General features: G+C 30.8%; 1 protein-coding gene across 1 annotated transcript in view; it reads right to left on the reverse strand.

Annotated features, from left to right (window-relative positions):
* Window positions 1–20,497, reverse strand: part of LOC131853310 (elongation of very long chain fatty acids protein 4-like) — a 29,876-nt gene extending 9,379 nt beyond the window's left edge. The window contains exons 1-4 of the mRNA XM_059204170.1: window positions 20,415–20,497; window positions 6,034–6,135; window positions 4,079–4,347; window positions 1,414–1,585 (exon numbers count right to left, since the gene is read on the reverse strand). Coding sequence (XP_059060153.1) covers window positions 1,414–1,585; window positions 4,079–4,347; window positions 6,034–6,115 — 523 coding nt within the window. The 5' untranslated portion in view covers window positions 6,116–6,135; window positions 20,415–20,497. The remainder of the gene's footprint in view (window positions 1–1,413; window positions 1,586–4,078; window positions 4,348–6,033; window positions 6,136–20,414) is intronic.
* Between the last annotated feature and the right edge of the window lie 1,374 nt (window positions 20,498–21,871).

Raw genomic sequence — 21,871 nt, forward strand, 5'->3', positions numbered from 1 at the left:
TTCATCAAAATCTGGTTAGTAGTTTTTGCGTGATAAAGTAACAAATATCAGTCCAATAATCTATCAAGCCATACTCACAAATTTTGGAGTTTATAATATTGGTGAGATTGGTTTAGTGTTTTATATATGAAAAGGTACAAACATACAGACAGACTTACGTTATGACATTACTTTAGCATATTTAATATTAATATGCATAATATTGTGAATTCAAATGCTAGGTTACAAGTCACCTGATACTTCTGACTTTCAAACCATAAACAATTGCCAGTCGTTGCTCTTAAAGTTGTTGTCGCTCCGATTAAGTCATATTCATACTCTGTGATTAATGACTTTGATAATTTTCATAGACAATAAAAAAAGAAACTTGGTAAGCCGATGAACAATGATGATCTATGATCCTCAGGACTTGCTCACATTTTGATAGGTAGGTATATTAAAAAAATGTAATATCACGAACAGTATTCATGAGGTAGACAGAGGCACTACCAATTGTGAACGTCACTGTGAACATATGTGAATAACTTCGCTGGGTATATTTGTATTTAAACTGGCAAGGGGCGAGTCTGCAGCCATTTATCATAAAAATAGTATTTTAAAAGAAATCTTGACTTTCACGGCCTCGGTGATCTCATGAGTATGATTGTATGCATCAGTCTGGGTATATTTTATGTCTATTAGGTACGTACTTACAAAAAAAACTATGTATTAATATCAGTTGTCTAACACAAGCTCTGCTTACCGTGGGATTAGATTGAGCTGTGTTAATTATCCAGGGTTATTTATTATTATTATTATTATTAATCTATTTTTTTTATTGGGTTGTTTGGGCTATTGTCAGATGTTTGCACCTGTAGCACTACCTACATAGATCTATTGTGCTCGCCCTTTCTCAGAGTTCGCTACCTAGACCCGTCAGGAACAAGAATTGAAGGATATTCTTAGGAGCGATGGTTTTTATCTCCTCGGGAAAGTGAGTAAATTATTAATCTAACTTAAAATTCATAATTGCACAACGATTGAATACGTAACTATAAAACGTAGTTTCTATATTAATTGTCGCATGCCTAATCCTTTTTAATTTGTATATACTTAGAACAATATTTATTTAAGAATGCAACGCGCAAGTTTTTTGCTCATTCATTTTGTGATGTGTCTGTGTTCCGAATTAGTGTTAGAATAAAAATAAATTTTATTCACAATAATGTTTTAAATTTGTTTGAATGAAGATATTTCTATTTCTATTTATATCGGATTATTCAATAGTTTGTTGTTGATATTTTCTTCACTAGACAGTCAGTCAGAAATGTAAAATAATACACAAAGTTTCTATGATGTGAGACAGATTCGTTCCTTAGTTGAAAAGTCATGAAGGTAATTTATTAAATGGAAAATTAACTAATCACTACTTACTGGATCCACTCGGCACCCATTTGATGCCGATCCACCAGAACGAGAACATAGTGGAGTGATGGTACACGTGTAAGAATGTCAGCTGTTCATCCTTCTTCCTTAGAATGAAGAAGAATGTGTCACAGAATTCGAGCAGTTTGGAGAAGTAGTACCACCAAACAGCGTCTGCTATCTGAAATAATATATAAACAATTTCAATTCATTTTAATCTACTAAAATACTTTTTATTTAATTGGAGTATCGGATACGTGTCTATTATAAAGCATTTAATATTTTTATAGTAATTAGTGGTTAACGTAGTGGGTGTCACATTTACTAAAAATTATAACAAAATAGCCATGAACCATATGGTAATGTGTATCTATTTGTGGACTTTAATAAATTTAAAAAAGTGGTACCTAAGTAGTAACAATCGCTTACATCCGCTAACATTTCTATCTCTATCTACGGATATCGCGTTATAATGAGCGTGGTATAATACATTATTATACAATATACATAATGCGAAAAGTATAAAAATAATTGTATTAAATTTTTAAGCATATGTAACGCGTAAAAAATTGAATTAAGAATATTAAATTCTATGAATAATTTGACTGAATTATGCATTGAAATATTTGAATTAAGAATGTCAAGTTCTATAAATAGATGAATTCTATAGATCTTTTTCATTTCTCATAAATGGCCATAAAAATAAGGAAAGCCAAGTCGAGGAAAATACCATTTACATAATTCTAAAAGTTGAGGAAACGTATCTTTTCCCGCAATTGTTAAAAGCATACTTACAAGAACTCCAAAACTCAGACGAAGTTAAACGAAGTGTTGGATGATTGTTGTATAAAAGATTAATTTATGTTTAGCCAAAGTTTGCTCGAATTTGTGAATGCCGTTATTAAGATATAAAGTTTGATATAATTTAATTTTTTTAGACAACAAGTTTTTAATATGGAAAATTTTATCAATCATATAAGACGCATATGGTATACCGTATACCGTATGCTACAGCAACTACCATATGCTGAGTCGGTGATACATTGATTCTATGTAATTTGGAATTCCAAGTTTTTTGTTATATAACGTTAGCTGTACCCATAATTTTGTCTGCTTTTTTTGATAACAGACAGTTCATGCCGTCCTCGTAATATAAACTCAAATTTCATTAGTAGTAACAAGTATGAAGCTTGATATGAACGCTGAACACGTATAATGTAAGTTCCTACTTGTATTTAAATAAATATTATACTAGTAAATAGTTCCCTGAGCAAGTAATCACTATGTTTATATTTTATGTAGATTTTATACTACATAAAATATAAACATAGTGATTACTTGCTCAGTGAACAAAATTTTATGTATTAAGAGATTGACACTCTTTTGTTTTTAGAATATTATAATATAGATTCTACTTATTGTATAGTAATTTTTAAACTTCTTTTCACGGCTACATTTTGCTGTGTTTATAAGAAAAGAATATATATAATAATATCCATTTTTAATTTGTATGACTGACATTACCACCATAGTATTTTTTGTAGATTACCTGAAATACATAGAGCGATAAGACCGAGCTGGTCTTATCGCTCTTTGTTTTGTTTATAATTGTATTTTTATGTTTTTGTACATAATTGGGTATGTAGTTATATTTTCTATTGTGAGAGGAACAATAAAGAGATTCATTCATTTACTTAATTTTTTAAACACTATTAAATGTATTATAGGTATAAAAGTAAATAGATTTGATAATAGATAAGATTACGAAATGGATACAATGAATCCATATTAACCCATTAAAGGACGCGGATTTCATACTTTTAGAGGAGAAACAACAGAATGTACTTAAGAAACTTTTGGTCAATGTTCCGAATATGTCCTCCTTACGGACAGTTTTTTATTAATCTTATATTATTTTATATCTACTATTTAGTGTTGTCCTATAATATTAAAAATTATATTATAACTTGCGACTTCGTCTGCTTTTTAAAAGATAAGTAACAGTAGAATTAGGTATTCATGATACTTGACGTCAAATTTCATTAAAATGCGTACAGCCATTTATTGATTTAAAAATAACATACCAACAGACAAGTTTGTGCGTTATCTTTTAATCAATAATACTTGTTTAGGCCGCCAAGCATGTTGTAGTTGAATAAATGATTTTTAATTTCATTAGATTTCATGAAGCTTGCTTGTGTTCTCAGTTTCAGTTAAAGAGTGCAGAGGGTAGAAAAATTGAGGATGAAAGGCATGGACATTTTAGTCCTCCAGAATTTGAATGCATGAGTGGTATAATGAGTAGTTATATAGGCTTCACCTGTGTGAAGCCTATATAACTACTCATTATATGTGTCTTTTGAGTAATTGTTGTATGTAACCAATACTAAACCGAGTTGTTAATTCTGTCATAAAGTTATGGATGTGTTGCGAATCCTGTGAATGACAAGATTATAATCGGCGGTATCTATTATTTTAAGCCATTTTTGAATATTTTTCGATAAAATAATGCTGATTTGGGATCATTAGTAATGTATAAATTAAAGAATACTCTACCAATATTAAAAAGACTTTCACCTATTGAAGTCTACTTTATAGATGAATAACCTGTGTTATATATTATATGAACAATGTATAAATTTAGTTATTAATACAAATTATTCAATAAACTTACTTGTAATTCATCAGGATCGTACTTCTGTCTGCATGGCTCACATATGTAGCTATATCTGAGTCTAAAGGATGCTGTTAACAATCTTAACGCTATGTATGCATTGAGGAAGGCCATTGCTAAGTTGTAGGGAACTAGCAACCAGGTCAGTTTGAATGGTTGTCGATTCTTCATTATTTTTGGTCCTATCCACACGATGAATAAATACATTAATGTGTAGAATACTGTTGGTGCTGGTGAGTCGACTAACGGCCATCCCTTAGTTCTGCTGTCTGTAACAAGAACAGATATTGTTTTAATAGCGGTTATTTACAATTGTACATACCGGGTTTTAGCGGGGGTAGGGAGGGGCCCTACTCCCGCTAAAAGCCTTGTCCAATTCAAACGGGAATCAAAATTACGCCTGAGTCGAGGTTCGAACCCCAAGAAGTATTGTTAATATAGTAGGATACAATTTCATTCTGAAATTACCGATAGGGGCAGTCACAGGAGTCTAATCTAGTCCGCCTTCATATGTCGTTCCGCGGATTTGGATTGCCATCTGCACTTACTCTTGAAGCTGTGCCTTTACAGCTGCAGCCAACAGCATCAGAATAGTTAGAAGTATATATATATATATATATATTATTTTGAATAATAAACCATTGCAAAAAGAATAAACAAAAGTCATCAAGTTCTATTAAAAATCTCATATACACATCTCATATCTCATCTAAGTGAGAAAAAAACTAAAAAGAAATTACATTACGGTGTGTGTTGACTCCACGTCTGTGTGTTGACACGTAAATTAGAAATGGTAAGTACTTTTGATGTCCAATTTGCATGTCAAAACAGTTTGTAAAATGGACGTCTCATTAGTATTCCGGTTCACCTTTCACAATATGGTATTCAAAGAGTTAATCAATTAAAACAAATATATATATATTTTACAGCATACTAAATGGGCTTAGCCGAGAGCAGTGGAAGAAAATGATATACTGCGCCAAATAATGGGATAAAGGCAAGGCAATGATGATGACTAAATGAGCTTAGCAGTCACCCAATATGCAGATTTAAAAAATTACATATATATGTATATATATATATACTAATTAAAAGTAGAACAATATTAAGTTTATATTCTAAATAATCTGCTGCCCTTATATACTTGTACATAAATCCAATATGGCATCTCTCAGTTCTATTTGCTCTGTTTCGGTGTTTCCATCACCGAAAAGTCAGTTAAAAATAGAATGTTGCACAAAGATCTGATTCAGAGTATTAAATCGATGACACGTTCATTATCATTACTTTCATTATAATTAAATATTGTATTTTATTTTTAACAAAAAAATTGACAGCTTTTTATCCAATAAGTATAAAAAAGTGACATAAATTATGGGACATTATAGAATCATAAATAACAACAGCCAATCAAAATTATGTAAATATTAAGTTATATAGTCATCAGCAATTCATTTACATTTATATATGCAATGTTATATAATAGTTTTATTATATAATAATAACATTGTTATATAACTTATTATATTCAAAATAAACTACGGCTCGGCCGGCTCCCCAGATGAATGCATCAAAGAATTAAAAAAATATACATTTTAACACATACATACAGACTGCATGGAGACATAGAGTAACTGAAAGCCAACTCCTGCCCGACGGATACGACTAGTCTGAGAGCAACGCAAGGGGTTCGAACTTCGGCTCAAGCCGTTGTAATTTCCATATGTTTGAATTGGACGGGGGCTCGGCCGGAAGGTGTAGACAGCAATTTTCATTATAATAATATTTTTTTTCTTTCTTTTTGTAATATCGGGATTATTAACATAGCGACGACATCTAGACCCAAGCTAAGCTAACTAAAGCTTGTATTATGAGTACTAGATAACTGATACAGACAAATAGATATACATTATTTTCGAAAATATATAGATTATTAATAATAATATGAAAATTACCTGATAATGATAGGGTCCATAGATAATAGTCGTATGTGTCCTTTAAAACGCTTTGTGTCGAATTCACAAGTACATTCGCCATATTGTAGTCTGCTATCCAATCTGAAACAAACATATGAACATATTAATTAGTATAAATGTAATTATAATAATAATAAATAACCCTGGAAAATTAACACAGTGCCATCTAGTCCGACTGTAAACTGAGCTTGTTTTAACCCGTGACACTAGACTACTGTTAAAAACAAACTTTTTTTTAAATGCACACATAAATATATATATTAGGAAAATACCCAGACCTATACAACAATGATATTCATGAATAGAATTGTTTGCACTAGTGTGAGTCTGGGTGTTTTCAATGTATATTACGTATATGTTTACTAATAAAATATCTAAGTATTTATATCAGTTGTCTAGTACCCATTACACAAGCTCTGCTTAACATGGGACTAGATAGCGCTGTGTTCATTGTTCAGGGTTATTTATTTGTTTATTTTTTTAAATACATTTATAAAAAACATTGTAAAACTCGTAAACGCTCATTTTTATTGCTATAGCAAATATTGTGATAATACATATGCGCATTTTATATTTTTCTCATCATATACAAGCTATATAATTCACATATGAATAATTCACTAATGGGTTCTAAGAGGTTTATATTCCGTAAAATTAATGCATCACAACGCACGTTCCTATAAATAACTTAATAGTAAATACGCCTACATAGATAATTTATATTACTGTTGAACTATAAAATAAATACTATACTAAATACATTACAGTTTTAGAATTTGTGAATATAAATCCAGATATTTTTAAACTTAAAAATAAAAATCCCTTCCTTAGACCAAGAGACAACACGGGTGTTGAAGTCATTTATAGTATGTATACTAGCTGTGCCCACGGTTTCACCTGCATCCAATTTATAGCCTATCAAACATCCATCCGTACTCACAAACTTTCGGAATACTACGCGGATTTTGATGCGTTTTTATTTAAAAGACAAAATAGATTACTAAAAATATTTTAAAAATAATTCAATTTATAAAATTAATTACATTAATAATTACATGGTAAATATACAATAAAAAAAAACCTAAAAGTTAATTGCTATTATTGTTCCGTATTGTACCCGGCTTAAAGGTTCCCATAACGCTCGCAGCATTTCCACGTTGAATTGCTAGGGAAATCCTTTGCGCCAGATACAATCCTGAACGTCGATCATGGCAAAATAGATAGAGTGACTCAAGAGGAAGGTTTAGGATATATAACGTCCCACTACTGAACACGGATCTTTAAACGACCGATAACCTACATATTCTATGTCCACGCGGGCGAAGCCGCGGGCGGATAGCTAGTATAAAAATATAAGTAGAGGTAGGTAAACTAGCCACCTAGATAAGTTAATTAATAACCTGGGTTTAGGAGTGTTCGGCCCGGCCCTCTTTATTATAATACAATACAACTTATTATAATGAAAAAAAATATTTTATTTATTAATTTAATACAAATTAATAAATAAAATAAATTTTAATTACAATTTCTAAATCTACAGTGTTGGAAATTGTACTTAACATTTTTAATAGAGCGGGATTAAACTAATAAATAAGTTAAATTTTAACTAAAATTTCTAAGTCGACTTTTGCATTGTATTAATATTTATTTTATTACATACGACTATTTACATAAAAGTATATTTTAGATATATTTCATGAAAATCTGTTAATTTGAAATAACAAACAGACACTAAAATTTTATTTATTTGTATAGGTAGTCGTTACATCGTTGGAAACCAAAGACAAATTCATTCAAATAAATCGTGTAAGTTCAAGTAAGCAAATTTTTTGTTATTAGATGTTTTTCAATTGAATAGTATATTAACCAATACTATATTTAGTTTTAGATATATGTATTACTAGCTGTACACGCGATATCGTCCGCGTGGAATTTAACTTCTTATATTTTAGAAAAATAAAGTTAAATTTCACACGGACGAAATCCCGTGTACAGCTAGTCACCAATAAAAAAAAAACACGTAGGTATCTCTAATATATTATACACTAGCTGTTCCCGCGACTTCGTCCGCGTGGAATTTAACTTTATTTTTCTAAAATAAAAGTAGCCTAAATTACTCCTTATTACATCAGCTACCTGCCAATAAAAGTCCCGTCAAAATCGGTCCAGTCATTTCAGAGATTAGCCGGAACAAACAGACAGACAGACAGACGGACAAAAATTGTAAAAAATGATATTTTAGTATATGTACTGTATGTATATTCATATGTAAGTAGTAAAAAACGGTTATTTCAATATTACAAACAGACACTCCAATTTTATTTATATGTATAGATGTATAGATTAACATTGCTATGATTTTATTGTCATAATGTCTATGTCATTACCAAAGTCTTTCCAAATATTTCGTTCTCATGTTTCTGTTGGCAGATAAAAGTGTTCCATCATAAAAGTCGACAGATGGTCTAGCGGCTTTTGTGACGAAGGCATTTTGCCCAAATGTCGTTTCTCTCATATTCTTCAACGGATGTCTGATACCGCAAATTACATATAAATAAAATTGGAGTGTCTGTTTGTAGTATTGAAATAATCGTTTTTTACTTCATGCATATGAATATATATAAGGTACATATGTATACTAAAATAACATTTTTTACAATTTTTGCCTGTCTGTCTGTTTGTTCCGGCTAATCTCTGAAACGGCTGGACCTTTATTAGCCGGAACAAACAGACTATGTGTAAGTACTAGTAATAATAAGTAAGTACTAGTAATACTAAATAACTAATAACTGATACAAATACATAGATTTCTCTTCTAAATACATAAATATTATACATAGAAAACACCTACACCGACACAAACAATCATACTCATGAATACAAATGTTTGTGCCGTGCGAGGAATCGAACCCGCTACCATCGGAAGTATGGCAGTTTATTAAACCACTAGACCACCGAGGCCGTCGATATATATATGAGATATATAAATATTTATTTTTTTAACAACAGCGATTTACATTTCAAAACGTATTAATACTTACACGTGTAGTCTACTGCGAGCAAGTTAATATCCGGCTCTCAAAGGCAGTGTTTTATTTATACAACGCTAAATCCAATGTTACTGCGGAAATCCTCAAAGTAGACAAAATTACGGTCTACAATATACACTATAAATATTTAAAAGAAAGACATAATCAGAAATTTACAGAGCGCCATCTAGTCCCAAGCTAAACGGTCTTTGTGTTACGCGTACATAGACAACTTATAGATACATAAAAAAGTGTATATGTTCCTATCAGTTGTCTAGTACTCATAATACTAGCTCAGTTTAGCTTAGCACTAGATGATACTATATACATTTTCCGGGATTATTATTAATAGTACTTCATTAAAATCACACTTCATTAAAAAAGTCATTCAAAATCTGTTCAGATTTAGATAAAATGTCGTATAAAATATGATTAATAAAATAATTACTTACTATTGTATTTGAAATAGATGAAAATAATGTATTTCGCGGACAATATCTAACTGTCTAGTGAATGAATGTGCAGACTATGCATTCTATGAATACACTGTCCGCAGAATAGAAAGTGTTATGTTTGTTTAGATAGTGACAAGAAATGGGCATCCAACAATGGAACCAGCTACATCACCGGAGAAAACGAATTGCAGCTGTCACTTATGAGCCTAGCCTCTTCAAGTTGCGACTACATTGTTAGTATCAATAACCATATAGCACCATAAATAGAAATATCAGCTTTAAAAATATATGAAATGTATTTAGCAGAAAGCGCAACGTCTAATTATCTTGTTTCATTTTTATATCTAAAAATCAAATTACGTTTGTTAGTCGCGCTTTAACTCGATATCGGCTGGACCGATTTGGATAATTTTAGTTTTGAAATATTTGTAGAACTCCGAGGAAGGTTTAAGTTGTGAAAAATATGAAGAAACTGCATGGAAAATAGTAAAAACAACAATTTTATTTTCCCACTCAAACTATTCGCATTTGTCAAATAGGGTGCGTTCAGAAATTTGCATAACTAAACTTCAAAATCTTTGACGTATTATTTAATTCAGAGGCGGAACAGTGTTCTCAGGATCAGCTAGATCGATCGCTACAAAGATTGTGTCTGAGAATAAATTGTAATGAAAATAAAAATGCAAAATGACGATGGCGAAACTAGCAAAACATATTGAATAAAGTAAAAGGAGGAAAACTACAAGTAAAATCACGTATGAAACCGGTATATCCAAAATGATAGTAATAAACACTGGTTTAAGCAAAGAAAAAACCATTAAAATGTATGAATACTATAATTTCATCACCGTTCAAGATATACCGTTCATGGAATTCCATGTTATGTGTACTTAAAAATATGTATAAAGGTAAATATGCTCCAAAAGTCCAGAAGTGTGTTTTGTCATAACTTATCAACTAGATACTACGTTATTTTCTAGTAGTGTAAAAAACTTGGTCTTATTTCTAAGTTTCAGCGTGTAAACAGATTTTTCTCCTCATAATACTTGTTTACATCTTGCGCCATATCCAGTCCACCCGTAACCACGTTAGTAATAGGGTTGAAATATAGACAATTCGTAAATAATTATATATTTTATTTAAAATAGCAACAAGCAAGTTTCGATAACATTCTTTTTATGATGAGTCTGCGTTCTAAATTAGTGCTTATAGTAAGTTTATTTGAATAAAAATTATTTCTATTTCTAATATTATCCTACTAAATATCATGTTTATACAATATGTACAATCCTAATAGTAATTGATTATTCCGGTGAAATAACTGAACCCTAATATTGGAATGTATCTACGATGCTGTATAATTATATATGGTACATTAAAATTGACGATATATGTAGAGAATATTGTGGTGAAAAAAATATATATTTAATGCAAAACCGCATGATTTATATTCTGATCTATAAGATAGCTGTATTACTCGTTTAAAGTTTCATTAAATTCAGTACTTTTTGCGTGAAAGAGTATCAAATATCGACTCATGAACTGCGTTCATAATATTAGTAAGTTATTAAGTATGTAATTAATTTAGCTTAACTAAAAGCTCCGTATTAGTTTGTAATTAAAGGATATACTTAACAACTTACTATATATTATAAATGCACTATTTTTTCCTTTTTTAGAGTTTTGGATTAGCCTGAGCTTTAAAGAAAGGAGAAAAAGAACTTAGTGGTAAATAAGAGATGCATGTACAGCACGTCAATTGGTATATCTCACCTTTTCACAGACAGAAATACAGCTTACAAAGCGAACTGTTTGGCATCTGAAATAGGTGAGTTAGAGGCGAGGCACCCACGCAGACAATAAAGAAAGGTGTAGATTTATGTAAATTACTTGAGTTAGAAAAGTGAAAGTCAAATTTTTATCCAAAGCTGAGGGCATTTTGGAAAGTGGCATTATATTTTTGCTTTTCACCGTTGTGTGTGAAACACAATTTGAAAAAAAAAGCATTGATGACCATCTTTAGTATCTCATGGGTGGTCAAAATTTGAGGTCGTATAACATATACGCATTTGAGATAATGCTATATGAAAACCTGAATTTTATTTATTTGTAGATATATATTCATATACAATATATTGTGTATGAATATATGTCTACATAAAAATCATATAAAAGTATAAAAATTGTCTGTCTGTCTGTTTGTCCTTGCTAATCTCTGAAACGGCTGGGCCGATTAGGACGAGACTTTTACTAGCAGTTAGCTAAAGTTATATGGAATAACTTAGGCTTCTGTTATTTTAAACATTTTATATATTTTTAGATTAATAAAAAACTGATGGACTCGGTTAAGCACACCGCCATACTTTCGATGGGCGTGGGTTCGATTCCTCACTCGGCACAAACATTTATATTCATTAATATGACTGTTTGTATCGGTCTGGATGTTATCTATATATAGTATGTATGTATTTATGAAAAAAATATATATCTATTTATTCGTATCAGTTATATAGTAACCATAACACAAGCTTTAGCTAGCTTATCTTAGGTCTAGATGACGCTGTGTGAATGGTCCTGAGATTACTATTATTAATTTAAAAAAAAGTAAGAAATCACGCGAACGAAGTTGTGGGTAACAAATAGTCAACAATATACCTTTTATCTTTGTGTGTAAATTTATATTGTCGATTTACGATCTCGGTGGTCTTGCGGTCTAGCACACCGCTTTACATCCGATGGTCGCGGGTTGGATTCCTCGCACGGCACAAACATTTGTATTCATGAGTACGATTGTTTGTATCGGTCTGGGTGTTTTCCATGTATGTATAATATGTATGTATTTACGAAAAAAATATCTATGTATTCGTATCAGTCATCTAGTACCCATAACACAAGCTTTAGCTAGCTTAACTTGGGTCTAGATGGCGCTGTGTGAATTATTCTGAGATTATTGTTATTGATGTTGATAATTTATATTATTGAGTTATTCGAGTGATTAAAAAAAGTGATAACGAACTAAATTAATAAGTAGGCTATATATTCTATTCTATTTCTATATTATATATATATATATATATATCACATAGCACAGTACTGTGCTATAATATATGAATGACAGAATATGTTTTTACTAGTTTAACTCGTGGATTCCAAAACATACAAATTTATTGTTTGTAAACTGATTGAAATAAAACAAATACTAAACTTGATATAAAGATTACCGGAACATTTTAGTAACAACCGTATCCAAATCAGTTTAGTGGTAGAGTCGAACAGTCAAAAATTTATGTGAAGAAATTTTTGCCTATTTGACTCTACCAATTATTGAAAACGGCATATAAATCGATTTAGAGGTACAGTCAAATAGGAAAAAAAATAACACACATTATTTTGGGTTACGTCGATAAAGTATTCCAGTAATAGTTTTTTATATGTCTTTATATTTTTGTCTAAAGACAACAGTTATTTTTATATTTTTATTATATTTCTTCACCTATTTTCTATTTTTAGTGCGGTATAATTCACGAACAAGTAGATGGCAACTGTGGTGGTAAATACCTACCACATTTTTATGAAGCCTACTTAGTGTCAAATATAATTGTACAAACACAAAGTAACACCGTGTCACAACATGTTGACATTGTCCCAAAACTTTTACTAGATGAATTATGTATTATGTAGAAAGGCTTTTAACGCTCTCTTTTATAATATTATTATGACTTGTCAGTACTTCATACATTTAGGCTTCACTAAGATTATTTTAAGACTTTATTATTGACGGCCGCGGTGGAAATTTTGTATGGATCTTATGTACATTAAAAAATGTATTAAATATTTGATTCAATTGCTTGATACATATAACACAAGCTTGTCTTAGCTTTAGACTAGATGGCGCTGTGTGAATTATACAGGGTCATTATATTAACTCCGAGTAGTTTCCGGGGCTTGAGACCTAGATGTAGGTTTAAGTATGCCAACACCGCATTTATATCTATTAATTTTAATATTCTTCATATGTTGGTTAGTTTGTAAGGTATCACATAATATGGGCTATTAGTGGCCTGAATTAAATAAATAAATAGCTTTAGAATCACGTTCTACTATAGAACTTACTGCGGTTCAAGACTGGCATTTAGAATATTCTAGAGAGAAAAATGAATTTTGACAAAAACCACAATGTATTACTATGAGTCATGTAAAAATTGGCTATACTTAAATGGCCAGTCCGAGAAAGCGAAATGTGAGAAGGTCAAAAATATTTGGTTGCCATATAGAAAGAGAAATGTGGTCTGTGAACTATGTAGCCAGTTTTTAACCGATTAAAGGAGGAGTTTTACGGTTTATAACAATGCTTTACTTTCTGTTACTATCTTCAAACAAATCAAAATGTCTGTATTTGTGTGCATAATTGTATTAATCGGGGTATTTATTTAGTCTCAGAGATCCAGTGGTTTTAGCACACCGTCTTAATTTCCCATGGTCGCGGGTTCGATTTCGGTGTAAATATTTGTATTCATGAGTATGATACACAATCATACTGAATACGCTGAATGTATTCTACGTGTATACATACTGTATATGTTTTTTTTTTGCAAATACATATAAAACTATATATAATATATAGAAAATATCCAGACAGATACAAACACTAATATTTATGAATACAAATGTTTGCACCCTGCGAGGATTCGAACCCGCGATCATCGGAAGTAAAGCTGTGTGCTAGACCGCTAGACCACCGAGGCCGTCAACTACCTTAGTACTCATAACAAAGTATCAGCTTAGCTTGAGGCTAGATGACGCCGAGACTTCAATCTAGAGTTATTAATAACTGTCAAGCTGTCAGCCAATGTAATCTATGTTCATGATAAATGTCACTAAAATCCTTATAACTGTGTATTCATGAAATAGCAATAAAAAGACGAACAGAGTTACATACTTTTGAATTTATACTATTAGTACAGATTAAGACAATGTTCGGGACATGAATTTGTTGACAATTGTGAAATAATTAGATACTTATGTACTTATTCAAAAATTTATTGGAACTAAAGACGACATCTTTGATAGACGAACAAACCGGAAGAAGGAAGTTCAAGGTGAAAAATCACAGATAATATAACATATAAAAGTTGTACAGAGTAGGTTACTTTACGATACAAGTTAAATTATTCTAACTATTATAGTATGTATAATCGACAACCTCGTGGGTCTAATGGTTAACACACCGCTTTCCATTGCAATGATCGCAGGATCGATCCGCGCAGAATACAAATAATTCGTAATGATGTTTGGTAATTTATGAATACGATGATATAATATTTGATGTTAATTTTTAATTTATTGATTTCCATTGTTGTCTTATAATATTTGATGTTCATTTTTTAATTTATCGATTTCCATTGTTGTCATATAATATTTGATGTTGATTTTAGTTGATTTATAGATCATCTAATCTAAAGAGGGGATAACTAGTAAAGACCAACACTCCGATCGATCCCCCGTCCAATTCAAACGGGGATCGAAATTACGACGGCCTGAGCCGAGGTTCGAACCCCTAGTGGTGCCCTCAGACTAAAGTCGTATCCGTCAGGCGGGAGCTGGTCTTCAGCCGCTCCATAAGTCCTTCCGCGGGTTTGGAGTGCCATCTGCACTCGCCCCCTATCGTCCGGTGAAGCTGTAAAGGCCAGCTGCGGCCAACAGCATTAGAGTAGTCCGAAAAAAAAATCCATTGCTAGTATTGTACAATGTTAGAATGATCATTCCAATATCACCCCTATCAAAACCCAGATAGGGGTGGTAATGGAATGATATTTGCAATTTTTTTATGGATGATAATGGAATGGTGCACCCGCTTGTGCTAATGGTTTACGCTGGCGGGGCACCAGTGGAGGATGAGGTCAGGTCAGTTAGCCTATAGGGACAAATTCACCAAGGATTTAACACGATGGTTTCCAGGGGTAATCGCATGGAGGTCAACCTGACATAGTATATTTCTGACAATATGATCATCAGTTCACATTACTAATAATCCCCTCTACCCCTGATATTTGCCATTATAGTGATAGCAAAGACTGAGCCCACATTATCAAGTTCAAACTACAGTATTACTGTTATATAATGCACGAATTAAATCAAATTAGTAAGTACATGTAGACCTTTGAGTGTTTATATTATTTATCAATGTAACAGATGGCTTTCACTCATTAATTTTATTTATAACTTATGTAACACACTACATAACATGTTTGAACATGTCTGTAATCCATTCTTTATTTAACCCTAACGAGGGTTTAATAATTTACGAGTTTAATACTGTGTTTAAAATTTATTTCCGTTTATAAATATAACATTAGAAATAACGTTGTTCTGCATATTTTTCCATTGTATTTTCTTTATATTTCCCTGGTTGCGAAATGAAATAATAGAAAAATTTGCATCATAAATGCAAGCTAAATTGTAAATTGTTATTATAAAACGTAATGTGTTATTTTTAAACGCGGTTTCCGTTCTGCGATGATGTTTGCTCTAAAAACAGTTCTATGGCGTCTGTATTCTATGATAATATGATTCATTAGTGTGTAGAATTAAATAAAATTGAAATGTCTGTTTGTAATTTCAACTTATCAACTTTTCACTACTTGCAAAGAAAAGCACTTACATCAAAAATTTATTGAAAGCTCAAGCTCAAGGAGTAATTTAGGTTACTTGCACAATGAAAATATTTGTATTCATGAGAATGAATGTTTTTAAGTACTGTCTCATTTTTTTTTATGTATAAATAATTTTCAAAATTAATATTTAAGTAATGTTAATGAATTAAACTACTTAACTATTAATTTTGTAATTAGCAGTGCATTGCAAAGCAGTGCTTTCTGTTATGGGTGACGCATAACAAAAATCACTGCTTAGCTTAGGACTCTAGGTTCTGTGTGAGTTGTCCAGGTTTATTATTATTATATGTTATGTATGTAATAGATTAAATTCTCATAACATACCGTTTTATGATGTAACAAACCGGACTTAGAACATTATATAACTTTGTATTGGTTATTTAAAAGTAGCTTAAAAAGTTGGTCAAATTAGACTTGACATCACTACATCTACTAATATTTAATAACTTTTATAGTTAAGACTAAATGTATCCACGACTTCGCGTGGAATTTAAATTTAATTTTCTAAAATTAAATAGATTAAATAGATAAATGTAGCCTAAGTTACTTCTTATTACATGAGCTACCTGCCCAAAAAAGTCCCGTCAAAATCGGTTCAGCCATTTCAGAGATTAGCCGGAACAGACAGACAGATAAAAATTGTAAAAAAATGTTAATTTGGTGTATATACTGTATTTATATTCATATGCATGTAGTAAATATCGGTTATTTCAATATTACAAACAGACACTCCAATTTTATTTATATGTATAGATGTATAGATTACATTTTGTAGCCGACCTTGTCGGACTAGCGGTTCAGCATGCTCTCTTGTTGTGATCGCGAGTTCGAGTTCGATTTACAATACAAATATTTGTATTCGTGATTCTATATCTGCTTATTAGTCTTATTGTTTTTCTATGTTTATACATAAACATATTTATGTATTATGTATGTCAGTCCTAAATTGTAGTACCTATAGAATAAACTACGCTTGTTTTAGCGCTGTGTGAATTATCCAGGGTTTTGTATTATTATTATATTACATATAATATTTTCGTGTCATAATGTTAGTTACCATACTCTTTCCAAATGGCTTGATCGATTTTTATGACATTTTACATACATATTCAGTAGGTCTGAAAATTGGCTACTAACTATATTTCATACCCCTAAGTGGTAAGGGATATCCACCCCTAAATATACTTTTTTTATTTTTTCGACATAATATTTTATTCTTTTTATTATTTAGGATTGAAAAATACATCAACCCTAAATTTTCACCCTTCTACCATCAACCCTTATTTTTAATAGGGACTTTAATGTATATGGCAAAACAACGTTTGCGGGTTCAGCTAGTATAGCATAAAACAAAGTCGCTGTCGCTGTCTGTCCGTCCCCATATATGCTTAAAACTTTAAAACTACTCCACGGATTTTGAAGCGGATGTACACCCGGGCGAAGCCGGGACGAGTAGCTAGTAATATTATAAATGCGAAAGTTTGTGAGTATGGATGTTTGTTACTCTTTCACGCAAAAACTACTGAACAGATTTTGATAAAACTTTATAGTAATACAGCTTATGTATCAGAATAAAACATAGGCTATATTTTTTATTTAAATCTATATTTTGAAATTTAACGCCGGTGAAACCGCGGTTACAGCTGGTATAATATAAATATTTTACAGTGTTTATCTGTTGTTTGATAGAAATTCAATCAAGCATTTAAATTATAATGGTCTTAACCGAATTTATATTGTAGGTGCAGTAAAGTAACACGAATAAATAAAGTGGGTGTGCGAATTTACATTCTAATATAAGTGTGGTACCAGTTAACTTTTACAATAAACTTTAACCGTAAAAGTTTTGTTTCTCCCGTAAATATTATGAACACTGTAAATGGAATTGAAAGATTATTTTGACGGCCTCAGCGATCTAGCGAAGCAGACCGCCTTTTGGTGGTTCGATTCTCGCACGTTACAAAAGTATGTATAATAAAGCTAATAATATTATTATGTTTAATGTAACCTATCATTAAAAAATCTATTGAAATCCTTTCAAACAATGGTTGTTTAGTTTATTTTTAATGTAACCATTTTGGTCGCTTTCAAACAAAAATTGTATTTTCTATATAATGCTATAAATACCGGACGTCTGAAATAACAAAACCAGGATAAAGTTTACTAGAGGTAGACTGTAAAAAGCCGTAACTCAGTCTCACTTAATTCAGTCGCCAAACAGCTTACTTTGTATACCTATTTTTACACTAATGGGGGCCCCATTAGTGTAAAAATAGGTATACAAAGTATTATAGTAAGATTAGGCAGTGAAATTACAATTGAAGCTTAGTCCTTTGGAATGGAAACGGATAAGTCGTGACACGAGAGTCACATAATAACCTGATGTCAGTACTGTTACTAATCGTAGTACTGTTGATAAATATATACAACGGTTACCGCTTTCCATCAGGAGGGCCGTCAGACAGTATTCCATTCCCATTAATTAAAAAAAAGTACAGTCGAAACATCAGTTAGTCAAAAAGATTCATATAAAACTTTGTAACTTGTACTAAGCTAGACGAAATTAAAATGGTTTAAATTGGTTAGAGAACCAGGATTAGTTCTCTACAGATATAAAATCTGAAATATAAATAATAGTTAATATTAAATGCTTCCAACAGTTATCTATTGGGGATTCAAATTATTTCCCTTATGATATGATTTCGATTTCTGTTATGTTTATTACATTTAGAACCATTTAGTCACTAAGCTAGAGGAACTACACTGGTCTAACTAAGAAGGTGTGGGAACCAAACTTACTACTTTTTATCCTTACAAGTTAATATAAAATGCTTCCAACATTTGCCTATTGGGGATTAAAACTATTTCCCTTATGATACGATTTCGATTTCTGTCATGTTCAATATACTTGGAATCACTTGGTAACTAAGCTAGAGGATATACATCGGTCTAACTCAGTAGGTGTAGGAACCAATACTACCATGTTTTATCCTTTAATATTTAAAATCAGAAATATAAATAATTGTTAATATAAAATGCTTCCAACATTTGCCTACTAGGGATTCAAAATATTTCCCTTATCGTAAATGATTGATGTATTTTAAACCACTTGGTTCTGCGTGTCATTTCACGTTTCATTTTTCCCGTACCTATCGTTCATTCGAAATTCCTAAAATCCTAGCAAATGTTTCAGAGAATTATTGTATATGCTGGAATCAACCAATTAAATGTTTCCCAGAATCTATAATAAATTTCATATAGTATTTATCGTTATTGCTTACATTTTCGAATGATGATAAACCGTTTGCTAGACAGCGATTTAATTTTATTATTCTATCAATTTATTAAATAAATTATTAGATATTATTAATTTATTAACATTCACTAATTAAATATGTGATTTTGACCGTTCGTTTACCGTCGTACCAAAAGAATATTATTTTTATGATTATTATCACTAATATAAGAATATTTATTTTAATGTTTTCTTTGTAAATGTATATTTTTATGTAATAATCTTTCATATTTATTAAATATTATTTATATGATAATATTATGTAATATTATATTATCTGTGATAATATTATTTATATGATAATATCCATATTTTTATTAATTGTTCAGTTTTGAAATTGTCAGAAAATAAAATAATGTATGAACCATGGCAGAGTCATCATCATCTGCTTCTTCCTTATCCCATTTATTTGGGTCGGCGTAATATGTTTTTCGCTTCCATTCATCCCTGTTCGCAGTCATCGCGTTATTTACTTCCTTTCTTACCATATCATCTTTCACACATCATGGCAGAGTATGATAATTTTATTGAATTGAATATGAATGAGTTAATATTAAAATCTATTTGTATTATATAATAGCCGCAAGCTAAATGGTCCTACAAAAGTTTGTGTAGTATTTAATATAAATAGGAAATATATTGCTAGTTTTCATTGTAATATTCATTCCAATAATTATTGAATAATTGCATAATAATTCATTTTACATTGATTAGAATTATAATAATAACATTATGGATATAATTACACTTATGTAAATTAATATAAAATATAACTTATATTAATTTACATAAGTGCAATAGATTACCAAATAATGAAAGTGATAAATTATATAATTTTATTCATAATTTAATCTATTATTTTAGTGGACATTTTATTTAAATATATTATTATTTGAATGTAACTCACCAAATATTTCAATACAATAATCCGAAACACAGAATACACGTAATATTGCTCGCGCGCGCAGGCTGTGTGCGCGTATCGCGATCCTCTACAATATACTGCGCTGGCGCATTGGATAGCACACTACAGATCGGCTACAGAGGCTTACTATGAACGCTTTGTGACAACTCATTCGGCACAACGGAAGTAACGTAACAGTAGGTATTAAATAGAAAATGCGTGTCAGTAAACTTTAGTTTTTTGGATCATAAGAAAGTTTCACTATATTAATTATTGAAGGTTGTACATAATTGGTTAATGACTAAAGTCGCTGTTGGAAACAGTTTTATACATCTTTTTTTATTGCCTATTTTTTTTTTTTCCCTGGAAAATTCACACAATGTCATCTAGTGGCATTGTAAGCAGAATTTGTGTTATGGGTACTATGGAACTGATACAATTTTTATTTCTGAAAACACATACAAAATATATGTAGATAGACAATGGGTGTTTTCCATGTATATTATATACATATTCTAAAAAAATAAACTATACATGTATTCATGACCAATGTAAACAATCATACTCATGAATTTCTTTGTAAAAAGCTATATATTATTTTATAAATAAGAATAATGTTTTTGTAGAAAATATCTAACTCATAGCGTTGACAATATTATCTGATTGCACTAATTGCGAGTGCGTAGCGATTTCTATGTTGATTATCGCCTGCCTAATTCTTGTTAACGTGTATTTACTTAACATTTACTTTAAAGAGCAACGCGCACTTTTCTAATTGTTCTTCTTGTGACGAGTCTGCGTTCCGAATGAGTGGTAGAATAAAAAATATGACTATACATTAGTGCTAGTATTGAGTCTATTTGAATAAAGATTATTTGTATTTCTATAATATATTTATGAATATCTTTATTTTTATCCTATCATCTTTCACTGGTCCGTTAGTTTAGGGGACCATTTTATATTCATCCACTCTCTATTGTATCTAATAAATACGCCATGTCTTTCACGTTTCTTTTCGACAGTCTTGTAGACAAAAAACATTCTACTTAGTTTCTTCAAAAGTTTAAGCTTTTGTGCAAGTATTAGGCAGAGCTAACTAATATATATTGTTTAAAGTCTGCTGTGCTGTTAGTATATTATGATGGTATTGTTGGGTTTAACTTTAACAATAGTGTATTCTATTATTTTTATAGTAAAACAATGAAAGTATGAGACCACAGTTAGACCTAGTGTAAGCTTCGACCAAGTAATTTATTCAGTTAAAATTTTTTGTAGATACCTACTATTTGTTTCAAGTACGCTCACTGCCAAAATCTGGCAACTCTCCCATTTCAATAATAAAATAAAGAACTTCCGCTTCAGTTGCATTTAATTTCATTAATAATAAATAAACTTACTAAAAATATATCAACGGAAATGATTGAATTACAAAGAAATTATTTGTTCTGAAATAAATGTGA

Source organism: Achroia grisella, unplaced genomic scaffold (genome assembly GCF_030625045.1).
Source record: "Achroia grisella isolate CSIRO2021 unplaced genomic scaffold, CSIRO_AGI_Agris_v1 utg900, whole genome shotgun sequence".
NCBI lineage: Eukaryota > Metazoa > Arthropoda > Insecta > Lepidoptera > Pyralidae > Achroia > Achroia grisella.